At 37.7% G+C, this 21,556-nt stretch overlaps 2 protein-coding genes across 2 annotated transcripts; one reads left to right on the top strand and one right to left on the bottom strand.

Moving 5' to 3' along the window:
- Nucleotides 1-955: 955 nt before the first annotated feature.
- tmem101 (transmembrane protein 101) lies at nt 956-6,285 on the bottom strand. Its single transcript, XM_048171291.1, has 4 exons — nt 6,089-6,285; nt 5,635-5,815; nt 2,795-2,941; nt 956-1,752 (listed from the first exon to the last, which is right to left on the bottom strand). Exons 1-4 carry the CDS (start codon nt 6,217-6,219, stop codon nt 1,444-1,446), a joined length of 768 nt encoding a protein of 255 aa, XP_048027248.1. The 5' UTR covers nt 6,220-6,285; the 3' UTR covers nt 956-1,443.
- Nucleotides 6,286-18,633: 12,348 nt separating this feature from the next.
- gngt2b (guanine nucleotide binding protein (G protein), gamma transducing activity polypeptide 2b) lies at nt 18,634-20,680 on the top strand. Its single transcript, XM_048171635.1, has 3 exons — nt 18,634-18,819; nt 19,533-19,621; nt 20,345-20,680. Exons 2-3 carry the CDS (start codon nt 19,538-19,540, stop codon nt 20,468-20,470), a joined length of 210 nt encoding a protein of 69 aa, XP_048027592.1. The 5' UTR covers nt 18,634-18,819; nt 19,533-19,537; the 3' UTR covers nt 20,471-20,680.
- The last annotated feature ends 876 nt before the right edge of the window (nt 20,681-21,556 follow it).

Below are 21,556 nucleotides of genomic sequence, written 5' to 3'. Positions count from 1 at the left end.
CTGGTATACAGCTGCGTTGACCTTGGACCTCAGAAAACACAGTGGACCAACACCAGCAGATGACATGGCACCCCAAACCATCACTGACTGTGGAAACTTTACACTGGACCTCAAGTAATGTGGATTGTGTGCCTCTCCTCTCTTCCTCCAGACTCTGGGACCCTGATTTCCAAAGGAAATGCAAAATTTACTTTCATCAGAGAACATAACTTTGGACCACTCAGCAGCAGTCCAGTGCTTTTTGTCTTTAGCCCAGGCGAGACGCTTCTGACGCTGTCTGTTGTTCAAGAGTGGCTTGACACAAGGAATGCGACAGCTGAAACCCGTGTCTTGCATACGTCTGTGCGTAGTGGTTCTTGAAGCACTGACTCCAGCTGCAGTCTCCCCCACATTTTTGAATGGGTTTTGTTTCACAATCCTCTCCAGGGTGCGGTTATCCCTATTGCTTGTACACTTTTTTCTACCACATCTTTTCCTTCCCTTCGCCTCTCTATTAATGTGCTTGGACACAGAGCTCTGTGAACAGCCAGCCTCTTTTGCAATGACCTTTTGTGTCTTGCCCTCCTTGTGCAAGCTGTCAATGGTTGTCTTTTGGACAACTGTCAAGTCAGCAGTCTTCCCCATGATTGTGTAGCCTACAGAACTAGACTGAGAGACCATTTAAAGGCCTTTGCAGGTGTTTTGAGTTAATTAGCTGATTAGAGTGTGGCACCAGGTGTCTTCAATATTAAACCTTTTCACAATATTCTAATTTTCTGAGATACTGAATTTGGGATTTTCCTTAGTTGTCAGTTATAATCATCAAAATTAAAAGAAATAAACATTTGAAATATATCAGTCTGTGTGTAATGAATGAATAAAATATACAAGTTTCACTTTTTGATGATATTCTAATTATATGACCAGCACCTGTGTATACACACACACACACCCATGTAATAATCAAATGATTTTGTATGTTCCGTACAAAACAATGATTTTTTGTTTAATGACATTCTGATTGTATAGAAGTTGTATAAGGAATGCAAACTAAATACAAGCAGCAAAAAATGCAGTGGCATTTTAAATGTCTGTAACATGGGAAAAACCCCACATTACTATACAGCTTAAGAACACCAAAAATGACAATAATGTGTTTCCAAACTCCCCTTAATTCATCATTCAACTTTAATTTAATTTTTTAAGACTTCTAGTCATTCTTAAACATTAAATAATGCATTAAAAAGATAACAAATGCAATGTAAACTGTCTTTTGAAGACTTTGTGCTTGCGATCGGAGACTCCAGAGCAAGCTGGGAATTGTATCCTCTCCACATTTGAGTGTACACACAGTTTTTGAGCATTATTTTCTTTAACTCACACGATCCCCTGAGACACACGCTCGATCTCTCCTGTTTGTCCTAAGCGCTGCCTGTACAGAGATGTTGTCATATCTCTATATCTTTAGCTGTCTGTGGCTAGAATAAGCACTGCTCCAAAGATGCCGATGCTCTGCCCGATGAGCTTCATCTGGTTCCAGAACTCCACGCGGCAGGTGCGGTGCCAGTAACCGATGTTGCCATCGATGAACAGCACAACCAAAGGTAACAGAACTGCCAGGATCTGGGAGGCCACTCGCACGTAGCAGCCCGAGAGGTAGGCGAGCGCAAGCACACCAAACACAACCACCAGGAGCTGGACAGTTATCTCACCACCAGGAATATGGTCCAAGTAGGCCAGCCGGTCCTCCTTACTGTGCTGTAGAGAGTACACCTGGAGGAGACATAATAATATCAGGAATATTAACCCTATAAATCCTACAGTATCATCTTCAATACATTCATTTCTAAGACCTTTGTATTATCAACATGTTTAAAACTCTACTGAAAACCTGTTGCACACAATCTACTACATGCCTTCTGTCGTCTGATTGATAGTTTATGCTTTTTTAGCAAGGAAAAGGTGGTAGTTGTGTAGACTGTTGATGGAAGGACAGAAATTTCTCATATTTCATCAAAAAGATCTTCATTTGTGTTCTGAAGATGAATGAAAGTCTTACAGGTTTGAAACGACATGAGGGTGAGTAAATGATGACAAAATTTTAATTTTTGGGTAAACTATCACTTTAAGGCTATTAATGATCACATGAATTCATTCAGCACAATGCAACATGTTATGTTCAGTCACACTAAATATTAAGTATGCAAAATTAGTTTAATTATTTTAGGTTGAATTAATAATGATTAATTTAGTTTACATTTAAGTAGGGCTTAATTGAATAATCAGTGAATAATGTACTACTGTTTTAAAAATTCTTAGTGAGCTGCATACATATAGTAATAGTAATTTCTTTCTTAGAATTTACAAAATATTTTATATCTGATAATTATTTTAATTCTCTGACTTTCCAGGCCTGCAAATTGCCAATTTAAAATTCCTTAATATTCACAGGTTTTTCCATAAAAACCTGTGGAATCCTGGGAAGCGTAACAGCATTCTATTCAGGGTTGCCAGGTTTTCACAACAAAACCCGCCCAATTGCTACTCAAATCTAGCCTAAACATGTTTCGGGGGGTGTGTGGGCATTCAATGGGGTAAAATCTGTGTTTTTGGCAGCGTTTCCCTGTCAAATTTGCATTCCAGGGGCTAAAAATCATGTTATTTGGGGTCGCTTCAAACCACAGACATGAAAAACAACCCTCGGCAACAGTGTAAAAGTAGCCCAATTCTGCAGGAAAACCACAGACTTGGCAACACTGATTCAATACAGTATGACAGTGTGATCGGTCTCTGTGAGACCAGTGCAGTGACTTACCATACATATCAAGTAAATCCCCAGGAAGACCTGTCCAGTGGACTGAAGCGAGCGTGTGCGAGGTTTCTGTCTGTAAACCTCTCCTGCTCCACTGGCCAGCACCAGAAACCCTCCTATGATGGCCATCGCTCTGGAGTACATCCTCACCTGTGGAGGTTAGGAGTAAAATCATGTGGCTGGAGTCTCATTTATATGAATTATTATATGCTCTAAGCAGCATTTCATCACAAGCAATTTGACATTCCAACAAACCTTCCTTTGACCGCTGTATTATGATCAAACAGAGATATTACTGCAGTTATATAACACTATATTGCAGATGGTTAATCCCTTGGGTGGACGTGATATGAAAAATGGATTTGCATGAACAGTCAGAGGTAAATAGGAAGATCCATAAAAGTAGAACTAGAAGTAGAATGAAAAGTATAATTTGTACAAATTCATAGGTTAATTTTCATGTTAGTAGCAGTTGGGGCTATTTGTTTTTGTGACCAATAGAGTTTCAACAAGGAGGAAATATTATTGTAGACCTGCTAAGACTCTGCAGCATAAAATACATCAGTAAAACTGCCTTGTGATTTTGAACTTGTCCTGAAAAAAGCGGTTTCTAACAAGTGTAAATATGGGACTCTAGAGGTTGACATTGAACATCACAGTGAACCTGTAAACTCATATACTCACTAGTTTGCTTTCACAGCCTCATTGTGTTTATAATCACACTCTTTCAAACTGTTCTAACTCAAACTTTCAGGGAAAGGGATGTAGGAAGGTTAAAGGGTTAGTTCACCCAAAAATGAAAATTCTGTTATTTACTCACCCTCATGTCGTTCCACACCCGTAAGACCTTCGTTCATCTTCAGAACACAAATTAAGATATTTTTGATGAAATCCGGGAGGTTTTTTATTTGTATATCTCCCATAGAAAGCAATGAAATTACCACATTCAAGGTCCAGAAAAGTAGCAAAGACATCGTTAAAATAGTCCATGTGACTACAGTGGTTCAACCTTAAAGTTATGAAGCGACGAGAATACTTTTGAGTGCAAAAACAAAACAAAAATAATGACTTTATTCAACAATTTCCTCTCTACCCTTTAACCTTGAACCACTGTAGACACATTGACAATTTAATGATGTCTTTAATACTTTTCTGCACCATGAATGTGGTAATTTTGTTGCTTTCTATGGGGGATGAAAAAAAAAAAAACCTCAGATTTCATCAAAAATATCTTAATCTGTGTTCTGAACATGAATGAAGGTCTTACAGGTGTGGAACAACATGAGGGCGAGTCATTAATGACAGATTTTTCATTTTTGGGTGAACTAACCCTTTAAAGGTGCCATAGAATGCTTTTTCACAAGATGTAATATAAGTCTAAGGTGTCTCCTGAATGTGTCTGTGAAGTTTCAGCTCAAAATACCCCATAGATTTTTTTATTAATTTTTTTAACTGCCTATTTTGGGGCATAATTAAATATGCGCCGATTCAGCGCAAATGGATCTTTACAAGATGTTCGTCATGCATGCTGCGTGCATGCATCAGATCATGTAAGTATGGTATTTATTTGGATGTTTACATTTGATTCTGAATGAGTTTGAGGCTGTGCTCCGTGGTAACGGGGCTAAAGCTAACATTACACACTGGTGGAGAGATTTATAAAGAATGAAGTTGTGTTTATGAATTATACAGACTGCAAGTGTTTAATAATGAAAATAATGACGGCTCTTGTCTCCGTGAATACAGTAAGAAACGATGGTAACTTTAGCAACATGCTAACGAAACATTTAGAAAGACAATTTACAAATATCACTAAAAATATCATGTAATCATGGATCATGTCAGTTATTATCGCTCCATCTGCCATTTTTCGCTATTGTTCTTGCTTGCTTACCTAGTCTGATGATTCAGCTGTGCACATCCAGACGTTAATACTGCCTTGCCTTGAACATGGGCTGGTATATGCATAAATTTGGGGGCGTACATATTAATGATCCCGACTGTTGCGTAACAGTCAGTGTTATGTTGAGATTCGCCTGTTCTTCGGAGGTCTTTTAAACAAATGAGATTTACATAAGGAGGAGAAAACAATGGAGTTTGAGACTCACTGTATATCATTTCCATGTACTGAACTCTTGTTATTCAACTATGCCAAGGTAAAATTCAATTTTCAATTCTATGGCACCTTTAATGGTAGTGATGTTGAAGTCATGTGACTGTGGTGTAGTTTGTTTATAGCCTACGTTTAGCTTTTTACTGCTAGTGATTGTATTTAGGCTGCAAAATTGATAAAAGTTGTGTTTATTTAAAGGGACAGTTCACCCAAAAATGAAAATTCTGTCATTAATTACTCACCCTCATGTTGTTTCACACCTGTAAGACCTTCATTTATCGTTGGAACACAAATGAAGATCTTTTTAATGAAATCTGAGCGCTTTCTGTCTCTTGATGCTTCAAAATGTTCATAAAGAGATCGTGAAACTGATCCATACGATTTGAGCGGTTTAGTCCAAATTTTCTGAAGAGACTTGATTGTTTTATATGATGAACAGATTTAGTAATTAATGACAGAATTTTCATTTTTGGGTGAACTATCATGAATGACTCATACATTTTGTTGGTCACAGAGCTTATTTTCTGCATAAATCCAAAAGCCAACTGAAAAAACCTATTGGAGTTTTGTTGAGGGAACCAGGGTGATGCAAACTTACAAAATACATCACTGCTGCGATCTACGGCATAGTTTTTTTGGTTTGTTTTTTACTTTTGCATTACTTTTTTGGTGCCACTAGAAAGACTACTATTACAAAAGTTATACACGAATGAGTCATGTATGTTTTTACCTTTAACCAGTCTCCATAATGGACCTGTCCACCCACATAGGACACATATGAGCTGAGGGCCAAGTGAATGGCAGCAGCCAGAGCGAACCATCTTCTCTTCACCCCAAAGGACATGAAGCTGGCACACAACACCGCAGCTCCCAAGTCTATGTACAGGTAAGGCACCTGGATGTCTGGCTTCCTAAATAAGGAAGAAAAAGGATGGATATCAGCTACATTTAACATTTTGGCAACTTTATGTGGGGAGGTGGAGGTGGGGGTCTTTGTCAATTCTTTGAATGAAATTTAAAGGCATTGCAAAACCGCAGTTTACGCATGATGATGCACGAACAGGTCTGTCAAATCCAGTTTAAGCACAAGCACTTTCATTATGAATATTCTTTTGTTAAATGACTGCATGATACACGTGTTTATACTGCATCACTGCAGGCGATCTACTGAGCTTTTCACGTACCGTTTCACATCCGCGCGCTCCGCAAACAGCATCAACATGCTGAAGCAGTTCCAGAACCCGAATCGGGTCAGGATAAAGGCTCCGAACTGCGAGAAAAATCTCAGAGCTTTTTTGCGAGTTGCAGCAGCCATGGTTCAGGATGGCGGAAGTATCGTCTCCTTCCTAGGGAATCGTGAACGAATCGTTCCTTTGAGTCGAATCTTTTGGTTGAATCAGTAGAACGATTCGTGTAGAACTTGTCAGCCAACAGATGAAAAATGAACTGTAGTATTGTTAAATCTGAAAAATCTTCATATGCAAACATTTAACATTGTAATGCAATTATGCTTACTATAATGGATATATATGGATATGGATATATATATTTACTTTTATATAAAAACATAAAAAAAGTAATAATAAAAAGTGTCATGGGGTACTAATATAAAGTCAGCATAGTGGTTCAGTCGTTATAAAAATATCAAATAAAAACTTTGTAAAGCTTACGAACTTCTACACTCTTTATAGCTTTCAAAAACTCTACTGTCCAGTCTTACTTCAGCAAACAAAACCATAAAGTTGAGTTTTTTTATTAGTAAACTTGCATTAGTGAATGTAAAAAAATTATTAAATAAATTAAATAAAAGAAGTCTTTAAGTTCCTCTTTAGAATATTAAATAAAGCAAAAAAGTAAATTTTCCCATAAAACCGAGAGATGTGTTGAATGCCCAATATTTTAATTGATAAAGTAGGCCTATCTCACACCACAATATAGCTAACTGAATAAGTACAATTTCAAAATAAATTCATGATAGTTGTTACAAAAAGTTGAATCATAGCCGCAGCAAGGACGTAACTGCGTCATGACGTAATAGAAGCGTGAATCATTTATTTGAAACGAACTGTTCGAACGAACCGATTCTTTGAAATGAGTCGGACTGTCCGATTCTGCGCCTTTCAGGAACATTGTTGGCAAAAGTAAAAGCTTGCTGCTCGATAGTAACAGAGTAGTTTTCCTCCAGTGGGCGCAAATTCCCCATTAAACTGTATTCAAATATCAAAGTTGTTTCTTCTTTAGATTAAAGATAAGTACTCGATATATTTTAATATAAACCAGAATTTTTTTTGGAAAAAAAAAAAAAAAAAAAAACAAACAAACTACTGTAATCCACCCCTATGGTCGCTTTGAAAAGTATTTTACTTAATATGAAAACATTGTACATGAGTTACTTTAGCAGTAATAAATACCTGAATACAAAAATTAATTAACCTACCTGAATATGACACTGAAAAACAGCTGATTTTTTATCAGTTGATTAATTTCATTTAAAAAAAAAAAAAAAAAAAAAAAAAAGGCCCTGAAAATTTAACCTAGGATTAACAACAAACAATTTTATTATTTTTATGATGATGATGATTATTATTATTTTGGCTCTCTAGCACACTTGGATAAGTTGAAGTGCTTTTAGTGCCATCTAGTGTTTACCAGATAAAAATGCAACAACAGTGCGTATGGAAACGTCATTGGCTGCTTCTTATGACGCTGCTAACCATCCAGATTAAGTGTATTTAACAATTGATTAAGCCTTAATCAACTGACACCAAATATATTACAAAATACTATATGACATCATTAAGTCTTTATGAACTAAAATAATGCTTTTGTTTAAGTTAGAGATCTTTGAATAACACTCAGTCAGAATTCAATGACTTGGTATTCTGACTTGTTCACTCATAAAACTGGTAATTTCAATGAAAAGTAAGGTGTCCTGGTTCTGGAAGAGTGACAACTCCTGATATCTATGACCCATAAATCCTCCTTGGTGCCTGATTAGTCTTAGCTCAATTACTAAAGCTTTAGCGTGTGACAGTCTCTTGGAAATGGGAAGTCAGCTGTCACCACTTAGAGAAAAACATAATGACACGACATGTTATTTCCGATGCATCTCCTTTATTGTGATAAATAATTATTAATATGAGGTTGCATAGAACATAGAAACAATTATTGCTTTGTATCTTCCTAGTTCCTACACTGAATAAAAAGTTAATTGGTGGCAACTCTTTGGTTACCCACATTCTTCAAAATATCTTCTTTTGTGTTCAACAGAACAAGGTTCAAGGTTGATCAAGAAGAACTAAAATGATGACAGAATTTTTATTTTTCGATGAACTATCCCTTTAATGCATTAACTAATGGGACCTCCTATTATCCATTGTATCCTGTTCATTTTTCACTTTGATATCTGATATGCTTTTAATGAAAGTGTAATGGTAATATAACACCTCAATAATGTCACATTGCTTTCTAGACTGATGCGTTGCAGTAAAGCTCCTCTCCATAATGACGCCATAAAGTCACTCATCACGAATCAAGGCTTCAAGGTCCTCTTGCTAATTCTGGACAAAGGGGGCCTGACCCAGATCCTGAGAAACCGGCTTACAGGTGAGGCCATTGTCACAACAAGCTTATTCAGGAGTTACACACTCAAGTGCAAAGATGTGTCTGAGTGGAAGAACATTGCAGCTATAAACGTAGTTTGGAGTGAAATCAGTCCTGGTTCACTTCTCTGGAAATGTTTTCATCCATTGCCATGTCCAAAACTATCCAAAACAGCCTTTGTTGGCCCCAAAACACTCTCAATCATCAGATAACAGTCTTGTTTTTCCAACATGGGCAATGTGAGAAAGCACTGCAGTTATTAAGCAGATCGCGGTAAGAGTAATCCTGCGCTGAGCAGTTTATTGGGCAGTGATGCCAGTGGCTGAAGGCCAACACTCTTTGACAATGGATCTACGAGGAGAAACATTTGATATCGAGTTCAACCTTCATGTTCAGTTTAGGATCTAGAGACCCCAATATTTTATTTCATGGTTAATGCACTTTAAACATGAACTAGATAGAAAAGGTTTGTCAAGATGAACTTTGATGTTGGCTTGAGAAAGCCTAAACAGAAAAGCTTGAAGTTTGAAGCTTTTCAGTTTGACATTAGATTTAAAGCTAAAGTTTGAAGGTTTTGAAGGCAATAGTCAGAAAAGCAGACAGATAGATGGATAGTACATTGCTAACATGATTAGCATGTTGCTAGCATGTTTCTAACATGATTTAACTCATTGCTAGCATGTTTTAGCATGTTTTTAGGATTTAGCATCATTGTTACCATGTTCCTAGAATGATTTAACACATTGCTAACATGTTTTGGCATGTTTCTAGGACTTACCATCTTTGTTACCAAGTTCCTAGAATGATTTAACACATTGCTAACATGTTTTGGCATGTTTCTAGGATTTAGTATCGTTGTTACCATGTTCTTAGAATGATTTAACACATTGTTAGCATGTTTTAGCATGTTTCTAGGATTTAGCATTATTGTTACCATGTTTCTAGAATGATTTAACACATTGCTAGCATGTTTAAGCATGTTTCTAGGATGTGACATTGTTGTTACCATGTTTCTAGAATGATTTAACACATTGCTAGCATGTTTCAACATGTTTCTAGGATTTAGCATTGTTGTTACCATGTTTGTAGAATGATTTAACACATTGCTAGCATGTTTTAGCATGTTTCTAGAATTATTTAACACATTGCTAGCATGTTTCAGGATGTTTTTAGGATTTAGCATTGTTGTTACCATGTTTCTAGAACGATTTAACACATTGCTAGCATGTTTCTAGGATTTAGCATCATTGTTACCATGTTTCTAGAATGATTTAACACATTGCTTGCATGTTTAAGCATTTTTCTAGGATTTAACATCGTTCTTACTGTAACGAGGCGGGACTCAGGATTGGATCCATGTGCAAGCTTTATTAAAGCAGAGTTCGTAGTTAAACAGGCAAGGGTCAAACAGTGGCAAACAGGTATGGCAGAGAGCAGGCAGAATCATGAGCATTGAACAGGCAGGGAATTGGGACAGGCAGATATCGTTCAAAAAACCAGGAAATGATAAACAGTCCAAAAGGTCCAAAGGACAGGCAGCAGGAATCGTGCACGGGGAACAGACAGGATCAGAAACAGGCAGAGAGACCGGGTAAATAACGCTTGGAAATGCTACAGAGTAAGCCATTGCAGTTCAGAAGCCCCACCCACAAGTTCCTCACCCACCCAAAATTATAGTTATTACAAAATTTCCTTGGGGAATTCAATGGTGACAATACCGGGCTCGTGGGTTGCAGTGGGGTCTGTAGCAGGCTCGTGGGCAAGGAGCTTAGGTGGTGCCGGCAAGGCAGGGAGCTCAGGTGGCGCCGGCAGGGCAAGGAGCTCGGGTGCGGAGTCTGGACCTGACTCGGGCTCGGGTGCAGGAGTCTGGAGATGACTCGGGGTCTGGTGCGGAGTCTGGAGCTGACTCAGGCTCGGGTGCGGAGTCTGGAGCTGATTTGGCTATGGTGCGGAGTCTGGAGCTGACTCTGGGCTCTGGCGCGGAGTCTGGAGCGGACTCGGGCTCTGGTGCAGCGTCTGGAGCGGGCTCGGCGAAGACTGGAGCGGCCTCGGTGGAGACTTGAACGGGCTTGGCGGCCATCTTGTCCGTAGACACTGGCTGGAGCGGCCATCTTGTCCGTAGACACTGGTGGAGCGGCCATCTTGTCTGTAGACACTGGCGGACTTGGACTTGAGTGTATAGCAACCGGCGGACTTGGACTTGAGTGCGCAGCAACCGGCGGATTTGAGTGAGCAGCGGCCGGCAGGCCTGGGTGTGAAACAGGCCAGCGGGCCTGGGTGCAAAGCCGGTGGAGGTTTCGGAAGCCAGCTGCACGTGCTGAAGTCAGTGGAGGATCGTCCACACTGGACAACAATCCTCTCCGCTCTCGGATGGGTCTCGAGACGTGACGTGAATCTGGGTGATCAGCAGGAGACGTGACGTGACTCAGGGCGATCAGCGGAGACGTGACGTGACGTGACTCAGGGCGATCAGCGGAGACGTGACGTGACTCAGGGCGATCAGCGGAGACGTGACGTGACGTGACGTGACTCAGGGCGATCAGCGGAGACGTGACGTGACTCAGGAAGTTTAACTTGGACTTGACTTGGCTCACGAAGATCAACAGTGGCTTGACGTTGCTCATGAAGATCATCTGTGACTTGACTTGGCTCATGAAGATAAACTGACTTGACTTGGCTCATCAAGATCAACTGTGACTTGACTTTGCTCACGAAGATCAACTGTGACTTGACTTGGCTCACGAAGATCAACAGTGGCTTGACGTTGCTCATGAAGATCATCTGTGACTTGACTTGGCTCACGAAGATCAACAGTGGCTTGACGTTGCTCATGAAGATCATCTGTGACTTGACTTGGCTCATGAAGATAAACTGTGACTTGACTTGGCTCATCAAGATCAACTGTGACTTGACTTTGCTCACGAAGATCAACTGTGACTTGACTTGGCTCATGAAGATCAATTGTGACTTGACTTGGCTCATGAAGATCAACTGTGACTTGACTCATGAAGATCAACTGTGACTTGACTGGGCTCAGGAAGATGAGCTGTGGTTTGACTTTGTGTTGTTGTTGTTGTTGTGGCCGTCATTTTGTGAGTGTTCTCCTTAGCGGCAGCCATTACATGATTCACCGTGGTGTCACATTTCTCTGCGATACCCACAGTAAATGGAGAGATAACAGACAATAGAGCATAATCCAGGAAATGAGTGAGGGAGAAATGGGGTCCATTACAAACTAATTGTTCTTTGAGTGGTTGGTTAACACCCTCACAGAAAAAGTCAATGAGTGCACAGTCAGGCAGATTTGAATAATATGCAATGTCCAAGTATTCGGTTATGTAATCCTCAATCGATCGTGTGCCCTGCTTGAGACATAATGGTAAATAAGCAATGTCCATACTGGGCCAATGTTCTCCTGAAAAGCCACTGGATCCTTGTGTTGGCGAGGTCTTCTGTAATGAGGCGGGACTCAGGATTGCATCCATGTGCAAGCTTTATTAAAGCAGAGTTCGTAGTTAATAGAGATGGCCGATGTCGAAACACTGCTTCATGAAGCTCCGAAGCTTCATGAATCTTTTGTTTCGAATCAGTGATTCTGAGCGTGTATCAAACTGCTAAAGTCACGTGATTTTAGTAAACGAGGCTTCGTTACGTCATCACTGTTTCGAAACAGTTAGAAATTGCAATGGTTCACCGATAGAGGGCGATGATAAAGTGAGCCCATGAATCATGCAGATTCACTGAGAACTACTGAACAAGTGTCTAGGGCTTTACCCTATGGTTTTTACTGATCTCCGATCCGTTTTATACATTTGTAGATGTTTTAATTATACATTAGAATAATTAAAATTAATAGTTATTAATCTCTTATTGGCCTGTTTAGCTTGAGCCATGGAACAAAGAAACAAGCCTTTAAAATTGATAAAAGAACACATATTATATTATATGTAATGTAACTATGGCTATTTTGCAAGTTCTTTACCAACCTACACTTCACCCAAAAGGCCTGTAGGTGGCACAAAGACTTAAATTTAACCAACTATGATAACTTCGTTAGATGGTAAATCAATACAAAACATGGTTTTGGTGAGCGCTTTGTAATATGTATTCACATTAGATTTTAAAGCAACACAATTCGTTTGCAATAAGACAAACCAGATTCAAATTGCCCGGCAAATTCGTAAAGCAAAGAAAAATAATTTCTAGCTGATCAACATTATGAAAACTGGTAAAACCTTTAGGAACTTCAAAAGATAAAACAGCGAAATTCCTAATATTACTTCCAATATTTCCAAATTATGTTCATTTTCCTAGAGCGGGCCAATATCGTGACGATTATTTAAAATCAATCGAGAGAAGCAGATATCGTTATGTTGATAAAATACGATTAATCGTGCAGCCCTAATTTAATTTAATTTGACTTGACATTTGATATTCAATAGTATCCTTGACATTTATTCAACAGTGCTTTTGATCTGCCTGCATTGACACTATTCTTTAAAAGGAAAAATTATATACCAATTATCAATGTAAAGCTGCTTTGACACAATCTGCATTGTAAAAAGCGCTATATAAATGAAGGTGACTTGACTTGACTTGACAGACACTCTATATTTAATCTTATTAGATGATTGTTACGGTATACAGGAGACAGACACAGATGTAACAAGGTAATGGATGTTTATTTGACCACAGTAGAGCAGGTGAACACACACAGGTGAGTGAACTGGTTATATTGGAGTTTAAGCAGGTAGTATGAGGAATAGTTACTGTCCTTTCTCTTTGCAGGTAGATGTAAGTTGGAGCTTTGGGATCGCTGGAGCACAGAGGAGATCGCTGGAGAACTGAGGAGCTGACGGAAACACACCCACACAGCAGACGAGGCACACAGAGGGAAGGAGACACGCTGGAGACAGGTGAGTATACGAAGAGGAGTCCTTGAGGTAAGCATAACATGGGTATATGCGAACGAGACCGGACGTGGAGTGCTGTGTGTGTGGGTTAAATAGTGCTGTTGATGAGTGTGGTGATGAGGTGCAGGTGGTGGTGATCAGTATTCTGGTGATGGCGTGTGTTGTGATTGGAGGTTGGAACCTGACGTGTCTGTGACAATGATTAGTTAATTCCATTTGATTGATTTTACTTTCAATAAAACTTTTGCAATACATTGCAAATACATTGTTAAAGGGTATTTTTAATGCATGTTTGGCCTGCGTTTTGTTGCATTTCCACTGTTCTGACCACTAGGGGTCACCGTGGAGACAGGTGTCAGATTGTTTCGAAGCCTCGAATCATTACGGCACATTTGCTTCAACTGTTTCAGTGTTTCACGAAGCCTCGATCTGCCCATCACTAGTAGTTAAACAGGCAAGGGTCAAACAGTGGCAAACAGGTATGGCAGAGAGCAGGCAGAATCATGAGCATTGAACAGGCAGGGAATCGGGACAGGCAGATATCATTCACAAAACCAGGAAACGATAAACAGTCCAAAAGGTCCAAAGGACAGGCAGCAGGTATCGTGCATGGGGAACGGACAGGATCAGAAACAGGCAGACAGATCGGGTATAAAAAAAAATAAAATAAAATGCTTGGAAATGCTACAGAGTAAACAAGACCTCACTGTGTATGTGAGTGAGATTCCTTTATAGTCCAGGTAAAGAGCTTCAGGAGTATGTGGCAATAGGTGATTATTGGAGTGAGTGCTGGTGATAGGCAAGGAGGATGCTGGGAAGTGTAGTCGAGAACTGACAGGATTCGTGACACTTACCATGTTTCTAGCATTAACACATTGCTATTATGTTTTAGCATGTTTCTAGGATTTAGCATCGTTGTTACCATGTTTTAGCATAAACACATTGCTAGTATGTTTTAGCATGTTTCTAGGATTTAGTCATTGTTACCATGTTTCTAGAATGATTTAACACATTGTTTGCAAGTTTAAGCATTTTTCTAGGATTTAACATCATTGTTACCATGTTTCTAGAATGATTTAACACATTGTTACCATGTTTCTAGAATGATTTAACACATTGTTACCATGTTTCTAGAATGATTTAACACATTGTTACCATGTTTCTAGAATGATTTAACACATTGCTAGTATGTTTTAACATGTTTCTAGGATTTAGCATCATTCTTACCATGTTTCTAGAATGATTTAACACATTGTTAGCATGTTTCTAGGATTTAACATTGTTGTTACCATGTTTCTAGAATGATTTAACACATTTCTAGCATGTTTTAGCTTTTTTCTAGGATTTAGCATCGTTCTTAAGACCAATGTTTCTAGCATTAACACATTGCTTAGTATGTTTTAGCATGTTTCTAGGATTTAGCATCGTTGTTACCATGTTTCTAGAATGATTTAACACATTGCTGGCATGTTTAAACATTTTTCTAGGATTTAGCATTGTTGTTACCATGCTTCTAGAATGTTTTAACTCATTGCTAGTATGTTTTAGCATTTTGCTAGGATTTAGCATTGTTCTTACCATGTTTCTAGCATTAACACATTGCTGGCATGTTTAAGCATTTTTCTAGGATTTAGCATTGTTGTTACCATGTTTCTAGAATGTTTTAACTCATTGCTAGTATGTTTTAGCATGTTTTTAGGATTTAGCATCGTTCTTACCATGTTTCTAGCATTAACTCATTGCTAGCATGTTTTAGCATGTTTCTAGGATTTAGCATTGTTCTTACCATGTTTCTAGCATTAACACATTGCTAGTATGTTTTAGCATGTTTCTAGGATTTAGCATCATTGTTACCATGTTTCTAGAATGATTTAACACATTGTTAGCATGTTTCTAGGATTTAACATTGTTTTAACACATTGCTTGCATGTTTTAGCATGTTTCATTTAACATCGTTTCCATGTTTCTAGAATGATTTAACACATTGCTAGCATGTTTTAGCTTTTTTCTAGGATTTAGCATCGTTCTTACCATGTTTCTAGCATTAACACATTGCTGGCATGTTTAAGCATTTTTCTAGGATTTAGCATTGTTGTTACCATGTTTCTAGAATGTTTTAACTCATTGCTAGTATATTTTAGCATGTTTCTAGGATTTAGCATCGTTCTTACCATGTTTCTAGCATTAACTCATTGCTAGTATGTTTTAGCATGTTTCTAGGATTTAGCATTGTTCTTACCATGTTTCTAGCATTAACACATTGCTAGTATGTTTTAGCATGTTTCTAGGATTTAGCATCATTGTTACCATGTTTCTAGAATGATTTAACACATTGTTAGCATGTTTCTAGGATTTAACATTGTTGTTACCATGTTTCTAGAATGGTTTAACACATTGCTTGCATGTTTTAGCATGTTTCTAGGATTTAACATCGTTGTTACCATGTTTCTAGAATTATTTAACACATTGCTAGCATGTTTTAGCTTTTTTCTAGGATTTAGCATCGTTCTTACTATGTTTCTAGCATTAAGTTCAATTTATTTATATAGCACATTTAAAAACAATCGTAATTGACCAAAGTGCTTCACAAGATCCAACAGAAAAAAACTGATTATTATACAGACAATATTACCTAGCCAGATCTAGGCTAAAAAACAAAGGTGACAGAGCATTTGCAGTGGCTGCTCCTAATATCTGGAATAGTCTACCAATTTATGTAAGAAAAGCTCAACTAAAATTGAAAGCCAAAGCATAGTAATGCCTCTTAAGCGAGGACTTGAAAGTTTCAATAGTCTGAGCTTTTCTTACATAAATTGGTAGACTATTCCAGATATTAGGAGCAGCCACTGCAAATGCTCTGTCACCTTTGTTTTTTAGCCTAGATCTGGGCACATCGAGGAGCATCTGGTCGGAAGACCTCAGTACTTTGGCAGGTGTGTGGACATGTAGAAGCTCTGTCAAATATGAAGGCGACAACCCACTCAAAATTTTAAAAACAATTAATGCAATTTTAAATTTAATTCTAAAACAAACAGGAAGCCAGTGAAGTGAGGCCAATACCGGTGTAATATGTTCACGTTTTTTGGTCCCGGTTAAAAGTTAACACGGTTAACACATTGCTAGTATGTTTTAGCATGTTTCTAGGATTTAGCATCGTTGTTACCATGTTTCTAGAATGATTTAACACATTGTTGGCATGTTTAAGCATTTTTCTAGGATTTAGCATTGTTGTTACCATGTTTCTAGAATGTTTTAACTCATTGCTAGTATGTTTTAGCATGTTTCTAGGATTTAGCATCGTTCTTACCATGTTTCTAGCATTAACACATTGCTAGCATGTTTTAGCATGTTTCTAGGATTTAGCATTGTTGTTACCATGTTTCTAGAATGATTTAACACATTGCTGGCATGTTTACACATTTTTCTAGGATTTAGCATCGTTGTTACCATGTTTCTAGAATGATTTAACACATTGCTTGCAAGTTTAAGCATTTTTCTGGGATTTAACATCATTGTTACCATGTTTCTAGAATGATTTAACACATTGCTAGTATGTTTTAACATGTTTCTAGGATTTAACATCATTCTTACCATGTTTCTAGAATGATTTAACACATTGTTAGCATGTTTCTAGGATTTAACATTGTTGTTACCATGTTTCTAGAATGATTTAACACATTGCTAACATGTTTTAGCTTTTTTCTAGGATTTAGCATCGTTCTTACCATGTTTCTAGCATTAACACATTGCTAGTATGTTGTAGCATTTTTCTAGGATTTAGCATTGTTATTGCCATGTTTCTAGCATGATTTAACATTGCTAACATGTTTTATCATGCACAACAATATGTTTCTTTCTATGTTATCATCCTTTCTTAGGCCAACATGAGTCATTACAATTATATTAATTAAAGGTTCCAAAAGTGTTTTTTTTTTTTTTTTTTTTTTTTAGTAATGCAATAGAAGAACCATTTTTGGTTCCCCAATAACCTTTCAGTGAACGGTTCATCAGTGAACCATTGATTCGCACATTTTAATAATCTGAAGAACGTTTAAAATCACTATAAAGAATATTTTGTGTAGTGTAAAGGTTCTATGGATGTTAAAGTTTCTTTATGGAGCCAAATATGCCAATATTTGACATGAAATTCATGCAGCTTTTAACTGAGCACAACATTTGTAATTGGAGATTTGGAAGACTCACTATTCTAATGTAATTATGCTGATGTGAGTAAAGAAGATGAACCATATAACAATACCATTCTGAACAATCCGCATTATCAAGGCTGTTTATTTGATCAAAAATTCAGTAAATTGTGAAATATTATTACAATTTAAAATAGCTGTTTTCTGTTTGATTATACTGTATAATGTAATTTATTCCTGTGATCAAAGCTGAATTTTCAGCATCATTACATCATTCAGTGTCACATGATCCTTCAGAAATCATTCTAATATGGATTCTTTGATGAATAAAAAGTTCAAAAGAACAGCATTTATTGAAAATAACATATTTTGGCAACATAAATCTTTACTGTTACTTTTGATCAATTGAATACATCTTTGCTGAATAAAAGTATTAATTAGTTTATTTTTGTTGTTGTTGTTTTTTTTTAAAGTACTGACCCCAAACTTTTGAACGGTAGTGTACATTTCAGTATTTATCATGCTTGGCTACTAATAGAATTTGTATTGATGAAAAACTTTGAAGATTGCAAAATCAATGTCTTGTATAAACAAAACCATGGATATTAAATGGAGCTTAATTGAATTGGTTTGAATTTAAGAAGCACAATACTCTGGTCTGCGACATGCACGGCTCCAGACTGTCTGAGGACTTCTTCAGTGTCGCTCGCAGAGCATTTCACTTTGGAAACAAACATTTTCTACTTCTACCGTCTGATTATGTTCAACCACTGCTCTGCTTCTTTCTTGTCATCTAAATCACATTGAGCTCTTTCTGTGCCAAAGTTTGCATAGATCCTTTCTAAGAAGATTTGTAGGCTTCCACAAGAAGTATGATTGGTTAATGACGAATGTGTCACAGTAATTCCATCAGTGCATAACTCTTCATTTTTCACAAGCAGCCTGTCCTATTGCCCTTTCCTCCAGTATTTCAATGTTGTTTAGAGGTTACTCCCATCCTCCTTGGCCTAATGAGATCAGTGGAGATTGATGACATCAGAGCGCAATCCCCACCAGGATCAATCTCTACACCTGAGAAAGAGCAAGGGGAAGGAGGGGGTCTGGACAACAGAAATAGAGAAGAAGAGCCAGATATCAGCGTCGAGTCTGTTCACAGACGCAGAGGACAGGAGCGGAGGAAGACCTCCACGCTGATGATCTCCTAGGAGACATCGGGACATTTCTCTGACTGCTGCAAGTCCCTCCATTCAACAGGTAAATGGATTTGTTTGCTGTTATTGTTGTTTATTTATTTATTTTTGGTCAGAATATATAAAATGTTATATTGACATTGAACTGTCAAATGAAAAATCAATTTTTGAATTTTCAGTCATTTGAGAAACAGCTTTTTGACATAGCTTTTTTGACATTTATTTTTTTTCCATGGCTTTCAATATCCCGTGACTCATATTGGCCTAAATTTCTTTTGTAACTAGCTGTTCTCCTTTATTTTTATTCTTTTTACTTTTATTGTTTCTCTAGTGCTTAAATTTTGTCGTTATTGTCGACTTCTTTTGCCTTGTAAAGCACTTAGGTCAACACCAGTTGTTTTTAAATGTGCTATATAAATAAACTTGTATTGTATTGTATTGTATAGTGAGTGACTAAACATTATTTTAAAGCTGACTGGAACAATATGTATTGTGAAAAGCTTTATACAAATAAAAAATAATCACAAGTAGTGCATTTTTTTCTGTGGATCTTCTTATGTGCTTTTAACAGTACACTTAAAAAAAGGTACCATCTAACTTAACTTATTTTATATAAGTCAAAATAATTAACATTACTGAATCAACCAACAACTCTATTTTTTTAACCTTTTTAAATGTTACATTTTTACAGTGTAGTAGCATTTTTGTGACTTTTTGTGTGGTGAATATTGAGCTTAATTTCACATATATCTTCTTCCGTTTATTTCCTCTGAGTAGACAGGATGGCTCGGGACATGTCAGATAAAGAGATCCTGAAGATGGAGCTAGACCAGCTGAAGGTGGAAGTGAACACTACCCGAATTGCGGTGAGAACTTCCATTATCTTTAAGATCTCTTTAAGAATTTTCCATTCCATTGCGCTTCTTTTCCATTGTTTTTTGCAGCGTCTCATGCATAACACAGCATTCTAAAAATGTGGCGCTCAAAGGAAAACGGGTCTCTAGACCTTTTTTACGGTTAACGTTCTGTTCGTGTCTGTTACGCATTCTGTGTGAGCCATGACAGGTTTGAAAGCGAGGCTGTGAGGAATAGACTTGCCATAAAAGCTGTAAAAAGCTCCTAGATCCCTTATAATTTTCCACAGCTTATGTTGTATGAAGTTTTTTTGTCTACTGAAATTCTGGGTAAGATATTTTTCCCTCACAGCCTCACTTTCATTTTCATTAAAAATCAAATATGGCACTGATGTGAATAAGGCCTATGGCCAGGGTTGCCAGGTTTTCACAACAATACGCACCCAATTGCTACTCAAAACTAGGTCCCTTGGTAAAATTCGCATTCCAGGGGCTAAATATCATGTTATTTCTATTGCTTCAACCCACGGACATGAAAAACAACCCATGGCAACCGTGTTAAAGTATCCCCTTTCCATGGGAAAGCCACGGACTTGGCAATGCTGCCTGTGGCCCTTCGTCAACATTTACAGCTAGATCCTCTGTTTGGTTAATTGTTTGCTTATTTGATTCCAGTCTGTTTGCAATCAAAGAAACAATCATCCTTAAACCATCACTCCCGATTCTTTTTCTCAGGTTTCAACAACAGCCCCAGAAATCATTGCTTTCGTTGAGGAGAAGTCTGGCGAAGACCCTCTGGTCAAGGGCGTCCCAGAGGACAAGAACCCATTCAAGGAGAAGGGAGGCTGCATTATCACGTAGCAGTGGCCCTGGGGGAACCAGGGCTATGTTCTAATATCTACTTTTGTATAAAGGTTATTTGTACTAGAAACTCTGAACCGTTTAGCATCCACTGTAGTTTTGAATATTATTCAGCTCCAGAAGTTTAAGAGGACACCCTCATGTCATTCAATACCTTTTATGATATGATGTTTTCTGTCTGCTTTTAAAATAAACTCATTAGCAATCTAAGCAAATGTCTTCCTGGTTCAAATTTCAGTATCAATGGACTACAGAGACACTAATTTGACTTTAAAGGTATTGTTCACCCAAAAATGAAACTTCCGTCATCATTTATTCACTCTCAGGTCATTTTAAACCTGTACAGTGAAAGTCAAAACCACTATAAAGAACCCTTTGTGCAACGGAAAGTATCTACTGAGTGATTTCAGGTCTTTTTCAATTGCATCTGATGAAGATATTTAAAAAAGGATTGTTGTTGGGGGGATTGTTGTTGGATTGTTGCATGAAACCTGGGGTGTTATCTTGCATTAGCACTCTGTATGCGTAAAGCTTTGCGAAGATTGAATCAGTGGCTGGTGTGTGTCATTGGCTGCTGTGATAACGAAGATTTGGTGTCAGGTCTCTCTGTCCCACTAAAGAGCAGCTGCTTCCTACGTTTTCGAGAACTTAAGCTCATTTTCTTATCCTCATCTCAGGATTGAGCCTTTCATCCTGTAAGCTCCTTTGTACCGCTGCCCCACTGTCTCGGTCTCTATCTCCTATTTAAATACTGAGCCAGTAATTGGGATGAACTGCAGCTCTTGAATGTGAGCAAAAACCCAACAACAAGTTACTTGAGTTTATTTTTGAATGGGTTTCTTTGTGTGTCCACGGTTTGATTCTGAATATATATTTTATATATACATATATAAAATATATATTTTTCTTTTTTACATCTCTTCAGGAATTTCGCTAATGCATTTTGAACCACTTGACAAAAATGTCAGTGCAAGTTGCTTCATTTAAGACAGCTCAAACATGCATTTTAGTCTGGGACTAGGTGAAACCAGGTATATATATATATATATATATATATATATATATATAATATACAGTGGGTATGGA

This window comes from Megalobrama amblycephala, linkage group LG20 (genome assembly GCF_018812025.1).
Source record: "Megalobrama amblycephala isolate DHTTF-2021 linkage group LG20, ASM1881202v1, whole genome shotgun sequence".
In the NCBI taxonomy this organism is placed as follows: domain Eukaryota; kingdom Metazoa; phylum Chordata; class Actinopteri; order Cypriniformes; family Xenocyprididae; genus Megalobrama; species Megalobrama amblycephala.
The sequence above is the reverse complement of the archived record's forward strand: the minus strand, read 5'-3'. Positions and strand labels throughout refer to the sequence as shown.